The 20,027-nt window shown below is 38.6% G+C and overlaps 1 protein-coding gene across 1 annotated transcript; it reads left to right on the forward strand.

The window, feature by feature from the left end:
• Nucleotides 1-368: 368 nt before the first annotated feature.
• On the forward strand, nucleotides 369-1,307 carry LOC125106873 (olfactory receptor 6C2-like). Its single transcript, XM_047741479.1, has one exon. It carries the CDS (start codon nucleotides 369-371, stop codon nucleotides 1,305-1,307), a length of 939 nt encoding a protein of 312 aa, XP_047597435.1.
• Nucleotides 1,308-20,027: the final 18,720 nt, after the last annotated feature.

Consider the following 20,027-nt stretch of genomic DNA (forward strand, 5'->3'; position numbering starts at 1 on the left):
AGAGCCTGGTGGTGGGTATTAAGGAGGGCATGTATTGCATGGAGCACTGGCTGGAACACTGAAAAGAAAAAAAACACACAAAACAAGTGCTGTGAATTGGGAGACCTTGGAATATTTAAAAACAATGGCAATAGCAGTAATTTTCAAAAAAACTCCCCATAAGCTGAGCTTCCCAGTAGTATATTTCAGTAGAGTTGAGAAAATTACCTCATCAAAACCTAATTATCATGTTACAGAAGGAAATGCATGTAACTTGGTTTGCTTGGCACTAGTAGAAACTGTCTGATCCTGTCATATTTTGACATTGCTCCTCAGATCCAATTTCTGTGACTTTTACATGAAGATTGGACAGTGGTGTGAAGCCAGTGATGAGAAACCATTCGGCAGTAACAATGTTCATCTTACTGGGTTTGACAAATGACCCACAGCTAGAGATTTTTATTTTTATCTTTCTGTTTATCTCATATATGTTAAGCGTAATTGGGAATCTGACCATAATTTCTCTCATCTTGGTGGATTCTCATTTAAAAACAGCTATGTATTTTTTTCTTCAGAATTTCTCTTTCTTAGAAATCTCATTCACAACTGCCTGTGTCCCCCCATACCTGTACGCCACATCAAGTGGGGACAGAACCATCACTATCAAGGCTTGCTTCAGCCAAATCTTTTTTATTGTTCTCTTTGCAGCTACAGAGTTTTTTCTCTTGGCTGTGATGTCTTACGACCGCTACGTGGCCATCTACAAACCCCTGTATTACGTGACCATCATGGACAGCAGAGTTTGCAGGAATCTTATCCTCTGTTGTTGGGTATCTGGCTTATTGATTATCCTTCCACCCCTTGGTTTGAGTCTCCATCTGGATTTCTGTGACTCTGTTATTGACCATTTTTATTGTGATGCTTCTCCATTACTGAAGAATTCATGTTCAGATACTTGGTCTATAGAGCAGCTGGTTATAGTCTGTGCTGTGTTGACCTTCATAATGACCCTTGTGTGTATAGTTCTATCATACGTATACATCATTAGGACAATTCTAAGATTACCCTCTGTCCAGCAGAGGAAAAAAGCCTTTTCCACCTGTTCTTCCCACATGATTGTGGTTTCCATCATGTATGGCAGCTGCATATTTATGTATGTCAAACCTTCAGCTAAGGATGAAGCGGCCATTAATAAGGCAGTTTCTGTACTTGCTGTATCTGTTGCCCCTTTGTTGAACCCTTTCATTTATACCCTGAGAAATAAACAAGTAAAGCAGTCTTTCCATGACATCCTTAGAAGACTTGCATTTCTTTCAGAGAAATATTAGATTTTCATATTGGGAGTTTAAATTAAAACAAGAAACAACTTATCCTATATCAATATGAAATCATATATTACAAATGGTATATCAATTCAGCATATAGGTGGAAATTGAATTATGGGAGTTGTGTAGTTCTCAACTTTGAGGAATTTTAGTTCTCAATATAGAGGAACAATAAAGAAAATTGAGAAGAAAGTCTAAGGAGAAATTGTGATGGGCCCAACATTATGCAGATACTTTTATTTTTTTTTTTTAGTTTTACTTCAGTGTTCCAAGAGTCATTGTTTATGCATCACACTTAGTGCTCCATGCAATACATGCCCTCCTTAATACCCACCACCCGTCTCTCCCAACCCCCCAACCCTTCCCCTTCAAACCCTGTTTGTTTCTTAGAGTCTGCAGTCTCTCATGGTTCATCTCCCTCTCTTATTTCCCGCAACTCCCTTCTCCTCCCCTTCACCCAATGTCCTCTGTGTTATTCCTTACGCTCCACAAGTAAGTGAAACCATATGATAATTGACTCTCTCTTCTTGACTTATTTCAATCGGCATAATCTCTTCCAGTCCCATCCATGTTGATACAAAAGTTAATTATTCATCCTTTCTGATGGAGGCATACTACTCCATAGTATATACGGACCACATCTTCTTTATCCATTTGTCTGTTGAAGGGCATCTTGGATCTTTCCACAGTTTGGTGACTGTGCTCATTGCTGCTATGAACATTGAAGTACAGATGGCCCTTCTTTTCACTACGTCTGTATCTTTGGGGTAAATAATGAATAGTGCAATTGCAGGGTCATAGAAAAGCTCTATTTTTAATTTTTTAAGAAATCTCCACACTGTTTTCCAAAGTGGATGCACCAACTCGCATTCCCACCAACAGCGTAAGAGGGTTTCCCTTTCTCCACATCTTTTCCAACACTTGTTGTTTACTGTCTTTTGGCCATTCTAACTGCTGTAAGGTGGTATCTCAATGTTGTTTTGATTTGAATCTCCCTGATGGCTAGTGATGATGAACATTTTGTCATGTGTCTGTTGGCCATTTTGTATGTCTTCTTTGGAGAAGTGTCTGCTCGTGTCTTCTGCCCATTTTTTGATGTGATTATCTGGCAGATAGATACTTCTTACTTTTCTGGAACTTCTGTGTCTTTTTGTTTGTTTGTTTTTAAATATTTTATTTATTTATTTGACAGACAGAGATCACAATTAGGCAGAGAGGCAGGCAGAGAGAGAAAGGGAAGCAGGCTTCCCACTGAGCGGAGAGCCTGATGTGGGGCTCGATCCCAGGACCCTGGGATCATGACCTGAGCTGAAGGCAGAGGCTTTAACCCACTGAGCCACCAAGGCACCCCTGTGTCGTCTTCTTATTCTTTTTTTTAAAAAAGATTTTATTTATTTATTTGAGAGAGAGAGAGCATGAGAGTAGAGAGGTCAGCAGGAGAAGCAGACTCTCTGCCGAGCAGGGAGCTGGATGTGGGACTCGATCCCGGGACTCCAGGATCATGACCTGAGCCGAAGGCAGTTGCTCAACCAACTGAGCCACCCAGGCGCCCACCCCTGTGTCTTCTTAATCTATATTTCAGTCAACACTTTTTAGTCTTGTCAGGTATACATTAGTCATTAGTCTTGTGTGTTGAATCTATTCCATCCATGTCACTGCTTTCCCCTCTTTGCAACACTAACCTCTTTCAAAGTATTTTCTCTTTTCCAGAGGATAAGAATACTGATTTTTAGGAAACATAAGCTCTGTCCCCCTCAACTCTGCTTTGTTAATGCTGCCTCACAATAAATGTGTGAATTTGAACAAAATTCTAATAGTCATCCTTGCCTCTTCTTATCTGAACTTATTAAAACATGTACAAAAAATCATTACATAAACAAAAATGTAACCAACTAGTTTTTTTTTTAAAGATTTTATTTATTTTGACACCCAGAGAGAGAGCACAAGTAAGAAGAGCTGCGGGCAGAGGGAGAGGGAGAACAGGCTGTCCTCTGAGTGGGGAGCCCAACATGGGGCTTGATTCCAGGACCCTGGGACTGTGACCTGAGCCAAAGGCAGTGGCTTAACAACTGAGCCACCTAAGCACCCTCCAAAGTCTTAATGATAATTGATAGGCTATCTCTTCTGAGTAATTATTCCAAAACCAAGTACTAAACCAAGTAAAAAAATTACTGACTTAACATCAGGTTGTGGCTGAAACAATGAGGACTGGAGGAGCTGAGATTATGCAAAGGGAACAATTGAGAGCTAATTGTAAATAGCTGCTTTTTTGGGGGCCGATTCCATGTTAAAAGCTGTTAAACCCCTAGGGCCTGCCTGGGCCTACTTAGCTATAGTGACTCCCTGTTGCCTAGGTAGCCATTTTGTTGTTTAATAAATGCCTCAGCAGTTACTGATACCTGTTCTGGGTAACCATTGCTAAAACACATACCTAAAACAAGGCCATTTTGTTGTTTAATAAACACCTCAGCAGTTACTAGTATCAGTTCCGGGTAACCGTTACTAAAACACACAGGTAGGAGACATCCAATCAGCCAAAGGCACATATGTAGATGTCTGCAGTTGTGCCCTATAAAACTAGCCTGTAAGACCAAGGGGTGGTCTCTCTCTTTGGAGGTGGCCCTGGATGGTCAATCTGCCTTCTAATGCTTGGCATAGAATAAAGCTTTATATAACTTTCACTTTGTCTCAGCCTCGTTCCCCTGGCCAGTCAGTCTAACTTCCAATGCTTGGCATAGAATAAGGCTTTGCATAACTTTCACTTTGTCTCAGTCATGTTACTTTGATAATGGACCCAACACTTTAACTTTAAAAAAAAAAGATTTTATTTGACAGAGAGAGAGGGCACAAGAGACAGAGCATCAGGCAGAAGGAGAGGGAGTAACAGGCTCCCCATAGGGCAGGGATTCATGACCAAGCCGAAGACAGACACTTAACTGACTTAGCCACCCAGGAGCCTCTAACTCTTGAGGGTGTATTCACATTAATGACTCTGGTGGATTAAAGATACTTGCCAGTTCCTTGTTACTTTCCAGATCAGAAGGTCCAGTTTCTTTCCTCTCTCCTTTAATCTTGACTATCTTTATGACTTGATTGTGACCATGAAATATGATAAAAGTGAAGTTGTATCACTTCAGAAATTAGGACTTTGGAGACTTGTAGCTTCCATTTTCTTTTTTCGAACAGATGCTTTGGGGAACACAGGTGTTAGGTAAGGAGTTTGAATACCCTAGGTTGCTATACAGTGAGGAGAGAGATACTGCATAGAGAGAAATACTTGCTCAACCCCCCTCTCATTCAGCTATCTTAGTTTTGGTGACATCTGATGAAGAAGCCATCTTGGATATCAGCTTTGATGAGCCTTCACATGATTTCAAAACTACTCACCACTGATTACAAGTAAATTAAAGACCCATGTGGGAACCACCCAGCTATACCCTGTCCTCTCCTAGAACTGCAAGTGTCAAAGAGTTTTTTTATCCACTAAAACTTGAAGTGATATGTTATACAGCAATAGGAATTAAAAAATAGGGTCCAGGATAAATGCTTTGTAGGGGAAACAGCAGATCTCTTGGTGGTCTTTCAAGGCTAGGGAAACCATATTGGACACTGGAGAGGCCTGAATAAAAAGTCTTCAAGCTGTAGAATTTTGAGTTTTCTCATCCCATTCTGAATGTACAATATGTCCAAAAAATGTTAATTAAAAACATAAAAAAGCCCCAAGGCTTAGATGTGAAAATAATGGATCAAAAATATGGGCCTGAAAGAAGTCAAACTCTCACTCTTTGCAGATGATATGATACTATATGTGGAAAACCCAAAAGACTCCACTCCAAAACTGCTAGAACTTGTACAGGAATTCAGTAAAGTGTCAGGATATAAAATCAATGCATAGAAATCAGTTGCATTTCTCTACACCAACAACAGGACAGAAGAAAGAGAAATTAAGGAGTCCATCCCATTTACAATTGCACCCAAAACCATAAGATACCTAGGAATAAGCCTAACCAAAGAGGCAAAGAATCTATACTCAGAAAACTACAAAGTACTCATGAAAGAAATGGAGGAAGACACAAAGAAATGGAAAAATGTTCCATGCTCCTGGATTGGAAGAACAAATACTGTGAAAATGTCTATGCTACCCAAAGCAATCTATACATCTAATGCAATCCCTATCAAAATCCCATCCATTTTTTTCAAGGAAATGGAACAAATAATCCTAAAATTTGTATGGAACCAGAAAAGACCTTGAATAGCCAAAGGAATATTGAAAAAGACAGCCAAAGTTGGTGGCATCCCAATTTGGACTTCAAGCTCTATTACAAAGCTGTCATCATCAAGACAGCATGGTACTGGCACAAAAACAGACACATAGATCAGTGGAACAGAATAGACAGCCCAGCAATAGACCTTCAACTCTATGGTCAACTAACCTTTGACAAAGCAGGGAAGAATGTCCAATGGAAAAAAGACAGTCTCTTCAACACATGGTGTTGGAAAAATTGGACAGCCACATGCAGAAAAATTAAACTGGACCATTTCCTTACACTACACATGAAAATAGACTCAAAATGGAATAAGGACCTCAACGTGAGAAAGGAATCCATCAAAATCCTTGAGGAGAACACAGGCAGCAACCTCTTCGACCTCAGCCGCAGCAACTTCTTCCTGGGAACATTGCCAAAGGCAAGGGAAGCAAGGGCAAAAATGAACTATTGGGACTTCATCAAGGTCAAAAGCTTTTGCACAGCAAAGGAAACAGTTAACAAAACCAAAAGACAACTGACAGAATGGGAGAAGATATTTGCAAATGATATATCAGATAAAGGGCTAGTATCCAAAATCTATAAAGAACTTATCAAACTCAACACCCAAAGAATAAATAATCCAATCAAGGAATGGTCAGAGGACATGAACAGACATTTCTGCAAAGAAGACATCCAGATGGCCAAAAGACACATGAAAAAGTGCTCCACATCATGTGGCATCAGAGAAATACAAATCAAAACCACAATGAGATACCACCTCACACCAGTCAGAATGGCTAAAATTAACAAGTCAGGAAATGACAGATGCTCGTGAGGATGAGGAGAAAGGGGAACCCTCCTACACTGTTGGTGGGAATCCAAGCTGGTGCAACCACTCTGGAAAAAAGCATGGACGTTCCACAAAAAGTTGAAAATAGAGCTACCCTATGACCCAGCAATTGCACTACTGGGTATTTACCCTAAAGATACAAATGTAGTGATCTGAAGGGGCATGTGCTCCTGAATGTTTATAGCAGCAATATCCACAATAGCCAAACTATGGAAAGAACCTAGATGTCCATCAACAGATGAGTGGATAAAGAAGATGTGGTGTATATATACACAATGGAATACTATGCAACCATCAAAAGAAATGAAATCTTGCCATTTGTGATGATGTGGCTGGAACTAGAGGGTATTATTGTTAGTGAAATAAATCAATCAGAGAAAGATAATTATCATATGATCTCCCTGATACAAGGAAGTTGAGAGGCAGCGGGGGGGGGTAGGAAAGGAATAAATGAAACAAGGTGGGATTGGGAGGGAGACAAACCTTAAGAGACTCTTAATCTCACAAAAGAAACTGAGGGTTGCTGGGGGGAGGGAGTAGGGAGAGGGTGGTTGGGTTATGGACATTGGGGAGGGTGTGTGCTATGGTGAGTGCTGTGAAGTGTGTGAACTTGGCGATTCACAGACCCGTATCCCTGGGACATTATATGTTAATAAAAGAAAATTGAAAAAAATTGAAAAAAAAAATATGAGCTGGAGTGTAGGTCTGCTGGCTTTGCTGTCCTCCTTCTCTTCCTTCTCTTCCTGTGGAGGAAGGTGGAAAGTGTCTCTTTAAAGCAAGAGCCTGGGGGCTCCTGGGTGGCTCAGTGGGTTAAGCCGCTGCCTTCGGCTCAGGTCATGATCTCAGGGTCCTGGGATCGAGCCCCGCATCGGGCTCTCTGCTTGGCGGAGAGCCTGCTTCCTCCTCTCTCTCTGCCTGCCTCTCTGCCTGCTTGTGATCTCTCTCTGTCAAATAAAAAAAAATAAAGCAAGAGCCTGCATCTGGCGTTGGTCCCCTTTCTGAAGGTTATCAACACTGATCCAGTTCCGTTGTCTGTAGTCCCTCTCCCTGAATGCACTCGATGCATGGCCTTGGTGGCTCCTGTGAGACTTGCCTCTCTCCCTGCTCCCAGCTCAGCAATCTGCTAACTTTATAGCCCTACCTCTATTCTTTCCCCAGACTGAGGTCTGAGGGCTTGTGTCTGATCCCTGAGACCTGGGGCCTACTATACCCTTAACACTGATTTAAAAATGAAAAATTTTCTTGTAGTCATTAAAGGAATGAATAAATTGGTCAGAAATCTCACAAAACACTTCCAGCCTATATGGTTGAAATAACAATTCTACCAATTATTTTAAAAGAAATTACTACACAAACTCTTGCAAAGAATAGGAGATGTATCCTCAGTACACTGTAGCATTAATACCCAAACCTGACAAGGACTATCAAGAATAGGAAATTACAGAGGATTCTGACTCAAAAACACAGGTGCAGGAGTCTTAATGAAAATATCAATAACCAAATCAGTGATATATTAAAAGTATAATATAGTTCAACCAATGTGTACTCATCTCAGAAATGTGAATTGGATTTTGTCAAACGCTTTTTCTGCATCAATTGAGAGGACCATGTGGTTCTTCTCTCTTTTCTTATTAATTTGTTCTATCACATTGATTGATTTGCGAATGTTGAATCATCCTTGTAGCCCAGGAATGAATCCCACCTGGTCATGGTGGATAATCTTTTTAATCTGCTGTTGGATCCTGTTTGCTAGGATCTTGTTGAGAATCTTAGCATCTATATTCATCAGTGATATTGGTCTGAAATTCTCCTTTTTGGTAGGGTCTTTGCCTGGTTTGGGGATCAGGGTAATGCTGGCTTCATAGAAAGAGTCTGGAAATTTTCCTTCTGCTTCAAGTTTTTGAAACAGCTTCAGGAAAATAGGTGCTATTTCTTCTTTGAAAGTTTGGTAGAATTCCCCAGGGAATCCATCAGGTCCTGGGCTCTTGTTTTTTGGGAGGTTTTGATCACTGCTTCAATCTCGTTACTAGATATCAGTCTATTTAGGTTGTTGATTTCTTCCCGGTTCAATTTTGGGAGTTTATAGTTTTCCAGGAATGCATCCATTTCATCTAGGTTGCTTAGCTTATTGGCATATAACTGTTGATAATAACTTCTGATATTGTTTCCACTTCCTTGGTGTTAGTTGTGATCTCTCCCTTTTCATTCATAATTTTATTAATTTGGGCTTTCTCTCTTTTCTTTTGGATTGGTGTGGCCAATGGTTTATCGATCTTATTGATTCTTTCAAAAAACCAGCTTCTAGTTTCATTGATACGTTCTACTGTATCTCTGGTTTCTACCTCATTGATCTCACCTCTAATCTTGATGATTTCCCTTCTTATGTGTGGAGTTGGTTTGATTTGTTGTTGATTCTCCAGTTCTTTAAGGTGTAGAGACAGCTGCTGTGTTCTGGATTTTTCAATTTTTTTGAGGGAGGCTTGGATGGATATGTATTTCCCCCTTAGGACCACCTTTGCTGTATCCCATAGGTTTTGGACCAAAGTGTCGTCATTCTCATTGGTTTCCATGAATTGTTTCAGTTCTTCTTTGATCTCCTGGTTGATCCAAGCATTCTTAAGCAAGGTGGTCTTTAGCTTCCAGGTGTTTGAGTTCCTTCTGAACTTTTCCTTGTGATTGAGCTCCAGTTTTAAAGCATTGTGATCTGAGAATATCCAGGGAATAATCTCAGTCCTTTGGTATTGGTTGAGTCCTGGAGCAAATAATCCAAAAATTTGTATGGAACCAGAAGAGACCCCGAATCGCTAAGGAAATGTTGAAAAACAAAAATAAAACTGGGGGCATCACGTTACTTGATTTCAAGCTTTACTACAAAGCTGTGATCACCAAGACAGCATGGTACTGGCATACAAACAGACACATAGACCAGTGGAACAGAGTAGAGAGCCCAGATATGGACCCTCAACTCTATGGTCAGTTAATCTTTGACAAAACAGGAAAAAATATACAGTGGAAAAAAGACAGTCTCTTCAATAAATGGTGCTGGGAAAACTGGGCAGCTATATGTAGAAGAATGAAACTCGACCATTCTCTTACACTGGACACAAAGATAAACTCAAAATGGATAAAAGACCTCAACGTGAGACAGGAATCCATCAGAATCCTAGAGGAGAACATAGGCAGTAATCTCTTTGATATCAGCCACAGCAACTTCTTTCAAGATATGTCTCCAAAGGCAAAGGAAACAAAAGCGAAAATAAACTTTTGGGACTTTATCAAAATCAAAAGCTTCTGCACAGCAAAGGAAACAGTCAACAAAACAAAGAGGCAACCCACAGAATGGGAGAAGATATTTGCAAATGACAGTACAGACAAAGGCTGATATCCAGGATTTATAAAGAACTCCTCAAACTCAACACATACAAAACAGATAATCATATCAAAAAATGGGCAGAAGATATGAACAGACACTTCTCCAATGAAGACAAACAAATGGCTATCAGACACATGAAAAAATGTTCATCATCACTAGCCATCAGGGAGATTCAAATTAACACCACATTGAGATATCACCTTACACCAGTTAGAATGGCCAAAATTAGCAAGACAGGAAACAACATGTGTTGGAGGGGATGTGGAGAAAGGGGCACCCTCTTCCACTGTTGGTGGGAATGCAAGTTGGTGCAGCCTCTTTGGAGAACAGTGTGGAGATTCCTCAAGAAATTAAAAATAGAGCTTCCCTATGACCCTGCAATTGCACTACTGGGTATTTACCCCAAAGATACAGATGTAGTGAAAAGAAGGCCCATCTGTACCACAGTGTTTACAGCAGCAATGGCCACAGTCGCCAAACTGTGGAAAGAACCAAGATGCCCTTCAACGGACGAATGGATAAGGAAGATGTGGTCCATATACACTATGGAGTATTATGCCTCCATCAGAAAGGATGAATACCCAACTTTTGTAGCAACATGGACGGGACTGGAAGAGATGATGCTGAAAGAAATAAGTCAAGCAGAGAGAGTCAATTATCATATGGTTTCACTTATTTGTGGAGCATAACAAATAGCATGGAGGACATGGGGAGTTCGGAGAAGGGAGTTGAGGGAAATTGGAAGGGAAGGTGAACAATGAGAAACTATGGACTCTGAAAAACAATCTGAAGGGTTTGAAGAGGCAGGGGGTGGGTGGTTGGGGGAACCAGGTGGTGGGTATTGGAGAGGGCACGGATTGCATGGAGCACTGGGTGTGGTACAAAAACAATGAATACTGTTATGCTGAAAATAAATAAAAAAATGATAAAAAAGAAATGTGAATTGGTTTAATATTAGAAAAATCTATTTTTCAGAACTGTAACTGAATTACAAGAGAAACATGTAATAATCTCTGTAGGTATAGGATGGGCATTGGTGAAAAGCAATATCCATTCATTAATTATTTAATCTTAGGAAATTAGGAACAGAAAGTTACTTTCTTAGCATGAGTAAGGTAAGTCTATAGCAAAGACCATAGTGAAATAAATAATACTGGCCTATGTGTCTCTTTTTTTTTGAAATAGAAAGATATTTACTGGGCACCTAGGTGGCTTAGTTGGTTAAGCATCTGTCTTTGGCTCAGGTCATGATCCCAGGGTCCTAGGATCAAGTCCCTCATTGGGCTCCCTGCTCAGGTGGGAGCCTGCTTCTCCCTCTGCCCCTCTCCCTTTCGTGCTCACTCTCTTTCTCTCACAAAAAGATTTTAAGGTAAAAATGTGAGTTAAAATGCTGCATGATATTATTCTTAAAAAATATATATGTATGCAAACATGGATAACATTTTAAAGGACAACCACCTAAATAATAATGTTCATTTTTGGGTTTTAGAGGTTCTATGATTTTTTAATGTTGCATAAATACTTTTGAATTTTTCTATATTAAATATGCATATATGTGTAGTTTTATATGGGAAGACTATTGCCTAACTCATTGCACTGCCTAAACCATATGTGAATATATGATGAAGCATAGTTCTGATTTGTAATTAGAATCTTATTTTTCTATGCCTAGATTGAGTTGATTTCTCTTATTACATCTCTTTCTCTCCAAGGGTACTAACCCCATTGGTGCTTGGGTTGGGATTTTTTTGCCAAAATAAATTATATTTTAGATTCATCAGAGGCTTTTGATTCAGGGGCCTTAGGGACCTTTTTATTGAGTTTATTTTTCTATGCACCATATTTGAAGAAGGTAATAAGGAGGGTCTTTAATTTAAAAATCTGTTTTGCCTCATAGAAAATGAGAACACCCATTTTTGAAGACCTAGAGAGGCTTCTTAACTTCCCTTTACTTCTTGAACTTAGTTATCTTTCCTTTCCTTAGAGTGCACAGACATAGTTCCTCATTTGAAAATAGGATGGTATATCTTGTAACCCAGCAACCATATGTATATTCACAGTAAGTATGGGTTCCTAAGGGCCTAAAAATGTGCTTAGATGCTCCTACTGGTATCTTGTTGTTCAGTTGGAGGTTCACTTATGTCACTTGAGGTACAGCTTCCAAGTGAAACAATGAAGAATGTCAAAGGTAAGTACTGAATCTTTTACTTGTCGGGTACCTTAGTATTTGTAACTGATGGAGAGGATATTTTTGCTTTTCTCCATATAATATGTTTCACTACATATTTTAATCTGGAAGAGAAAATAAAATACTTCTTTCTTTCTTTTCTTTACATTAAAAAATATTTTATTTATTCATTTGAGAAAGAAAGAGAACACAAGTGGGCGATGAGGCAGAGGGAGAAACAGGCTCCCTGCTGAGCTGGGAGCCTGATCCCAGGACCTAGAGATCATGCCCTGAGCTGTTCATGAGCCAAAGGCAGATGCCTAACCATCCAAGCCATCTAGGAGCCCCCCTTTTCTGAAAATTTTAAAAGCAGTTTCCACGCCCAACATGGAGTTTGAACTCACGACCCTGAGATCAAGAGTGGCATGCTCTACTGACTGAGCCAGTCAACTTTTCCTCAAATACTTCTTTCAAAAATTATTTTTGATATTAAGATAATTTTTGAGATTTTTTTATAGAGCAAATGAACCTTCATCAAATCGACAACATGGGCGGACTCATTTAATTTATCATTAAATTGATAGCTTTGCAGGTATAGTGGTTTGATTGGCACACAGAAACAAGTCTCCAAGTGTCTATGAAACTCTCACTTTGTCTCCATTTCTTCTATCAGGTGTCTGTCTACATATTTATTCCATTTAGCTCATTTATCAATGGGAAAGATTCAATTAGAAAAATCTCCTTCTATTTTAGCACCAGTGTCACTAATCATTGATCTGTCTCATAAACCCAGGTTAATATCTCTTCCCACCCCTCTTTTTTGTAATATCTGCAACCTTGGCATTATACTGGGGAACTCTTCTTAGTGGAAACTGATACTATTCACTCATTTCACAAAAGTAAAGTGAGCTTCATATCCTTGATGCAGGCAACATACATTTGTTGAGAATAATAAAAAAGTCAGAGGAAGCTATTTAGACACCAAACTAATTGGGTCTTATGGGGATGCTTTTTAAGTTTTCTAATGGAAGAAGACATGAAATATTATAACAACTTTAGCCAATAAAAATACAATGTAAGCCACATTTGCAATTCAGAATTTTCCAATAGTACCATTTTCAAAAGTATAAGAAACAAGCAAGATTTTTTTTTTTTTGCTTTAGAAACTTGGGCCATTTATTTTTTATTTATTTATTTATTTTTTAACTTTTTTTTTAAAATCTATAAACATATATTTTTATCCCCAGGGGTACAGGTCTGTGAATCACCAGGTTTACACACTTCACAGCACTCACCATAGCACATACCCTCCCCAGTGTCCATAATCCCACCCCCCTCCCAACCCCCCTCCCCCCATCAACCCTCAGTTTGTTTTGTGAGATTAAGAGTCACTTATGGTTTGTCTCCCTCCCAATCCCATCTTCTTTCATTTACTCTTCTCCTACCCCCTTAACCCCCCATGTTGCATCTCCTCTCCCTCATATCAGGGAGATCATATGATAGTTGTCTTTCTCCGATTGACTTATTTCGCTAAGCATGATACCCTCTAGTTCCATCCACGTCGTCGCAAATGGCAAGATTTCATTTCTTTTGATGGCTGCATAGTATTCCATTGTGTATATATACCACATCTTCTTAATCCATTCATCTGTAGATGGACATCTAGGTTCTTTCCATAGTTTGGCTATTGTAGACATTGCTGCTATAAACATTCGGGTGCACGTGCCCCTTCGGATCACTATGTTTGTATCTTTAGGGTAAATACCCAGTAGTGCAATTGCTGGGTCATAGGGTAGTTCTATTTTCAACATTTTGAGGAACCTCCATGCTGTTTTCCAGAGTGGTTGCACCAGCTTGCATTCCCACCAAGAGTGTAGGAGGGTTCCCCTTTCTCTGTATCCTCGCCAGCATCTGTCATTTCCTGACTTGTTAATTTTAGCCATTCTGACTGGTGTGAGGTGATATCTCATTGTGGTTTTGATTTGTATTTCCCTGATGCCGAGTGATATGGAGCATTTTTTCATGTGTCTGTTGGCCATCTGGATGTCTTCTTTGCAGAAATGTCTGTTCATGTCCTCTGCCCATTTCTTGATTGGATTATTTGTTCTTTGGGTGTTGAGTTTGCTAAGTTCTTTATAGATTTTGGACACTAGCCCTTTATCTGATATGTCATTTGCAAATATCTTCTCCCATTCTGCCAGTTGTCTTTTGGTTTTGTTATCTGTTTCCTTTGCTGTGCAAAAGCTTTTGATCTTGAAAAAATCCCAATAGTTCATTTTTGCCCTTGCTTCCCTTGCCTTTGGTGATGTTCCTAGGAAGATGTTGCTGCGACTGAGGTTGAAGAGGTTGCTGCCTGTGTTCTCCTCAAGGATTTTGATGGATTCCTTTCTCACATTGAGATCCTTCATCCATTTTGAGTCTATTTTCGTGTGTGGTGTAAGGAAATGATCCAATTTCATTTTTCTGCATGTGGCTGTCCAATTTTCCCAACACCATTTATTGAAGAGGCTGTCTTTTTTCCATTGGACATTCTTTCCTGACAAGCAAGATTTTTTAAAGTTATATATTTCTCTATCTCAATATATCCAGCATATTACCATTTCAGTGACTATCTATAATAAAATTATTGAGATATTTTATATTAAGCTTTCTTATCAAGTCTTCTAAATATTATATGTATTTTATAGTTGCTGCATATCTCATCCAAACCAGTCACATTATTTTGTTTTGAAAGATGACCTTTTATCACTCTTATGTACAGGAAATTCAACAGCATCCACTCAGTCCAGTTTGGTGGCCAGTTCTTTAGCCTTTGCCTTTTCCAACTTGGCAATGTGAGCCATGGACTTTTGACCCAGGATGTTTCCTCCCCAGTGACAGTGGATTTCATCCTATCTGTCAGTCATTGGTCCTGATAGCTTCCACCTGCTTAGCCAGAGCTCCTTTGTCTTCTGAGTTAACCTGTATTAAGGTGACAGTGGTGGTCTTCTGCTGACCAGATGCATCAGCCTGGCCTTCCCCTTGATAATGTAGTAGGGAACCCCCATTTAATGACATAGGGTGGGCAGGAAGACAACCAGCTCTGTGGGATCCAAGTATGTGCAATCATTACCATCTGAGCCTTCTTGTTTTCCACCAAGATGGTGACAGTATTAATGCCAGCTTGCAGAGAGGTGACCTCTTACTGGGGACATCTCCTTTGCAGGCAGCTTTCTTCTCAGCTAAGCAAACCATTTCTACTTCTTCTCTTGCTTTGTCTCTGTATTTGTGGGCCAGATTAAGCAGTTGAGTTGTTGTTTGGCGGTCCAAGACCTGGGCAAATTGGTTAATCACAGTAGGTACTTTTAGATGTTTATAGAGAATAGCCCTTTGCTGCTGCAGTTGGATATAGCAGAGGCATTTGACAAAGCAGGTAAAGTCCCTTTTGGGCTAGATGTCCTATTTGGTGCCAAAATTCTTGGCCCTTTCCTCAAACAAGGGATGACCACCTCTTGGCCTCCTGTTTCTTCATGAGAGCAGGGGCCAGGGCCAACTTCTTTCCCTTGTTTTCTTTCCTTTTGGCGTCTTGGATGGCTGATGGAGAGAGTGAGACAAGCCACACTTTCAGTGTTCAATAATAAATCATGTGTGGCCAATCAAAAAGAATGTAATCTAGCCATTTGCAATGATGTGGATAGAACTAGAGGATATTATGCTAAGCAAAATTTGTCAGTCAGAGAAAGACAAGTACCATATGATTTCAGTCATATGTGGAATTTAAGAAACAAAACAGATGAACATAGGGGAAGGGAAGGAAAAATAAAATAAGATGAAAATTGAGAGGGAGGCAAACCATAAGAGACGCTGAACTCTAGGAAACAAACAGTGTTGCTGGAGGGGAGGTGGGTGGGGGAGAAGGGATAATTGGGTAATGGGCATTAAGGAGGACACTTGATGAAGTGAGCACTGGGTGTTATATGCTAGTGATAAATCACTAAATTCTACTTCTGAAACTAGTAAAAAAAAAGTAAAGTATTCAGGCCACTTGGACGCTTAAAAAAATAATTCATATGTGGCTAATGGCTACTGTATTAAATAGCAGAGACCTAGAACATTGATTGAAGGTAGCAAAGGGCTGGATAGACCATGTATTCAATTAGGCATTTCAGAACAACAATTATGTTGCTCTTGCCCAGACCCTGAGTGATTGTGTAGTTGGCCTTTGGTCTTCTTACCACATTGGTAGATATACTGATGTACGTATAAATTGTATTAAGAAGGAGAACATCAATAATATAGAGGAAAATTCTGAAACATATGGTCATTTTTCCTTCTTCAGAATGGATATGACCTATCCATTAAAAATATAATTAAATAGATGTTGGCAAAAAACATCTCATGAAGAGCTCTCTTTTGCCCATGTTCTCTAAAATACATCCTCATCCTTTTCACTAATGTGAAAAATCCACTGTAGAGATTCATTTCTTTATTTATATTTAATATATATGTTTAAATGATTCTGGTTGTGAAAGGGTAAATTCATTAAAATTTGTCATGCAAAACTCTGTGACAGACTCTATATTTAGTACTGGGTATAAATGAGAATATAAGATGTTTAAATTCCTTTCCCAAGTGGCACTTATATTATAGTTAGTTTTAAGGGAGGGGAAGATAGATAATTTTGGAATGTGTTGATTATTAGGAAGAAATTTAAAAAGACTGGTGTATATTAGAGTGAAGAGATGGGAGGAGTCTCACCAAATTTGGTGGTCAGGGGTCAGTCCTAGAAGTAGATGATATTTGAATTGAACCCACAGTGACAACATGTATCCAGGAGTGTGCTGACAGGAGAACAATGTAGGCAGATGGTTCAGCATGTGTAGAAGCCAAAGTAGGTCTGCCTTGAGGATCAGACAGAAAGCCAGATAACCAGGATGTGGTCAAAGACAGTGAGGATGGGAGATGACTAGTAGGCTATGGCATAAGCTTTGTTCTATGGATAATAAGAAGCTATTGTTGCATTTTAAGTTAGGGAGGGACATGGACTAATGAATATTTAAAAAAAAGTCCCTCCAGCTGCCATGAATGAAAGAGTAGTTGAGAGGGGGAAAGAGGGTAAACAGAGAATTCAGTTCAGAGAGACATGTGGGATTTTTGTCTAGTATACTGTGCTGGTGAGCTTTTGTTGGATTAGAAATATATTTCATTGTAAAAAGATGCTCAGTTGCCCCTTAACACAGATTTGAACTGTGTGGGTCCACTTATGTGGAGATATTTTTTCTTTTTTAATAAACACAGTAGAGTACTGTAATTGTATTTTGTCTTCCTTATGATTTTCTTTAACATTTTTCTCTAGCTTACTTTACTGTAAAAGTGCAATATATAATACTTACAATATGCAAAGTATGTGTCAATTGACAGTTATTTGTAAGGCTTCTTATTGGTAAGTCTTCTGGTCAACAGTAGGTTATAAGTAGTTATATTTTTGGAAAGACAAAAGTTATACACAGATTTTTGATGGTGCAGGGTGTTGGTACTTCTAACCTCTGTGTTTTTCAAGGGTCAACTGTGTGTGTGTGTGTGTGTGTGTGTGTGTATTTAGCTTTCTCTCTCTTTCAGGTGATAGTGAATAGTAATAGACAGTATGAAGACTTATCTTTAAATTTAACATTTTATTTTGAAATTATTTCAAGTTTATAGAAAGCTTGCACAATTAAGAATAGTACAAAACACATCAGTATCCAATGCACATATTGTTGATATTTTATACTACTTACTTCATTATTTGCTGTCTGTCTCTCTTCATAACAGTTTTTATGACACATTTGTGGTTAAAATACAGATATCATGGCCCTTAACTACTGTATCCTTACATACTGCAGTGTGTATGTCTTAATAGAGACTTTTACTTGCAAATCCACAGTAATGTTCTTGACTTCAGTGAATTTAACACCAAATCAATAATTTTATTAAGTTTGCCATCCATACTTCAACTTCGTTCCTGACCAGTAACATCCTTAATTGAATTTTTCTCCCTTCTAAACAGTACCCAAACTAGGTCAGTTATTGTATTTAATTGTTACGATTCTTTAACCTTCTTTGTTTGGAATATTTACACAGCCTGTATATTTTGTTATTTTTTTGAGGTGCACATTTTTGAAGAATATGGTTTCCTTCCCCTTCCTTTTTCAATAGAACTTCTTCAGTTTGGGTTTCCTTGATGTTTTCTCCTGATTCAATTTAGGTTTTTCATTCTCAGAGTACTATATAGATGGTATGGTTATTTTCAGGGTGACACATATGATCAACAGGTCAAGTTGTCCAATTCTATGGTCATTACATTTTTTTAAAACTAACAAGCAGTCTATATGAATACACTTAAAGAACACAAAAGTTTTCTATTCCTCAACTAAAATTTCCCCAATTTTGTATCTCTCGATGGTTTTTGCCTGATTCGATCTTTGCTGTAGTGATTGCCAATGTCTGATTTCCAACTCAAGGTCTTACTTCACATATGTGGGCTGGTCCTTGGCATTCTACTATAAACAAGAGTTCTCCCTTCCTATCAACTTATATTTGATCCATCACCTGTGTATATGTTTGGACTCATGAATTCTTAGTTTTCAATGCTTATAATTCATTTCTGTGCTTACTAATTATGGTGCTCAAATTGTCACACATTTTGCCAGTGGGACCTCCTTCAAGTTGATTTCAGTGGACCTTGTTGCAAACCCCATTGTCTGAGGATTTCCTTACTTTTGGCATAGCAAGATGTTGCATGTTCACCTGTACCTATTCTATTTCAGTCCTGGATCAGCCATTTTTTTAAGGGGACCTCTGTTCATTCATCTTGGAGCTCTAGGGTGAGCTCAGTGCTATTTGGTTATCTTTTTACTTAGCCATTTTAGTGGGCTAAAAAATACAAGCAAGCATATACATGTATAATACAGTATACAAATATACATGTATTCATAGACATGAGCATATATAAAATGCATATATATCTTTATATACATGTTTTCAGAATTATAAATTTATGCTGAAACTTCCCATTCTAGTCCAACCATTTAGGATTCTTTCTTATCTTTCCCCAATACATATTGGTATCTTTCTAATTCCTTATAAAAATCTCTGACAATCAACATGTTCTCATTATTCAGTGCTATAATAAATCTAAAATAGTTTCAGCATAGTTTCATCCATACTCCTAGAAAAAAACAAGTGTACTAAAAAGAGTTCAGGATTTGTTTACATTACTTCCTATCCTCTTTTCAGACCAAGACTGAGAGGATATAGTTAGATAATGTGTTCATCAGAACTTGCACTAGTCCTTTCTCTTCCCCACTGGTATGGTTATGGTATTTATTTGAGATGAAAATTGGTTGATTTTTTCCAGTTCAGCTTTCAGTTGTATGTCCTCCTTCTTGTCATTATTGACTTAAGTTGATTTTGTTTTGAGTATTCATATTAGAAAGTTTACAAAAGGCAAAACTATATGATAACTGTATACTATTAAAAGTGTATGGTGGAAGTGTCATTCCCTAATGGGAAGGAATTAAAGAAATTATAGAAGAGCATACCAGTGCACATTTGTGTGTGGTTGATACTAATCTAGAAAAGGGGAAGAGATTAATGATGTGAAAAACAGACAAGGAGAGCTGCTATGTGAAGAGCTAAATGTCTTCTTGAGGTGATCAGAGATTGGCTTCAGAAAATACAAAGAATAATATTGGTACAGTACTGATTTCCTTAGTAATATCATAAGCATGTACCTGGTTTATCTTTAAACCTCATAGTAACTCTAAGATGTAGTATTATCATTACCCTATCTTACAGAGGAGGAAATTGGTTAAATGACTTGTACAAGGTAGTTCATGTAATAGATGACAAACTTGACACACTTCGTTTGCTTCATTGTGGTACATTCAGTGGGACTAAGGTCATCACCTCATGAAAGACCTGTTTTCCAGTTATACAAGGCACAACATGTGACTAGGTTTAATTTTTGTTTATAGTCACTATTCATCCTGTCATATTTTGACATTGCTCCTCAGATCCAATTTCTGTGACTTTTATGTGAAGATTGGACAGTGGTGTGAAGCCAATG

The sequence above is a fragment of the Lutra lutra genome, chromosome 8 (genome assembly GCF_902655055.1).
Source record: "Lutra lutra chromosome 8, mLutLut1.2, whole genome shotgun sequence".
In the NCBI taxonomy this organism is placed as follows: Eukaryota; Metazoa; Chordata; class Mammalia; order Carnivora; family Mustelidae; genus Lutra; species Lutra lutra.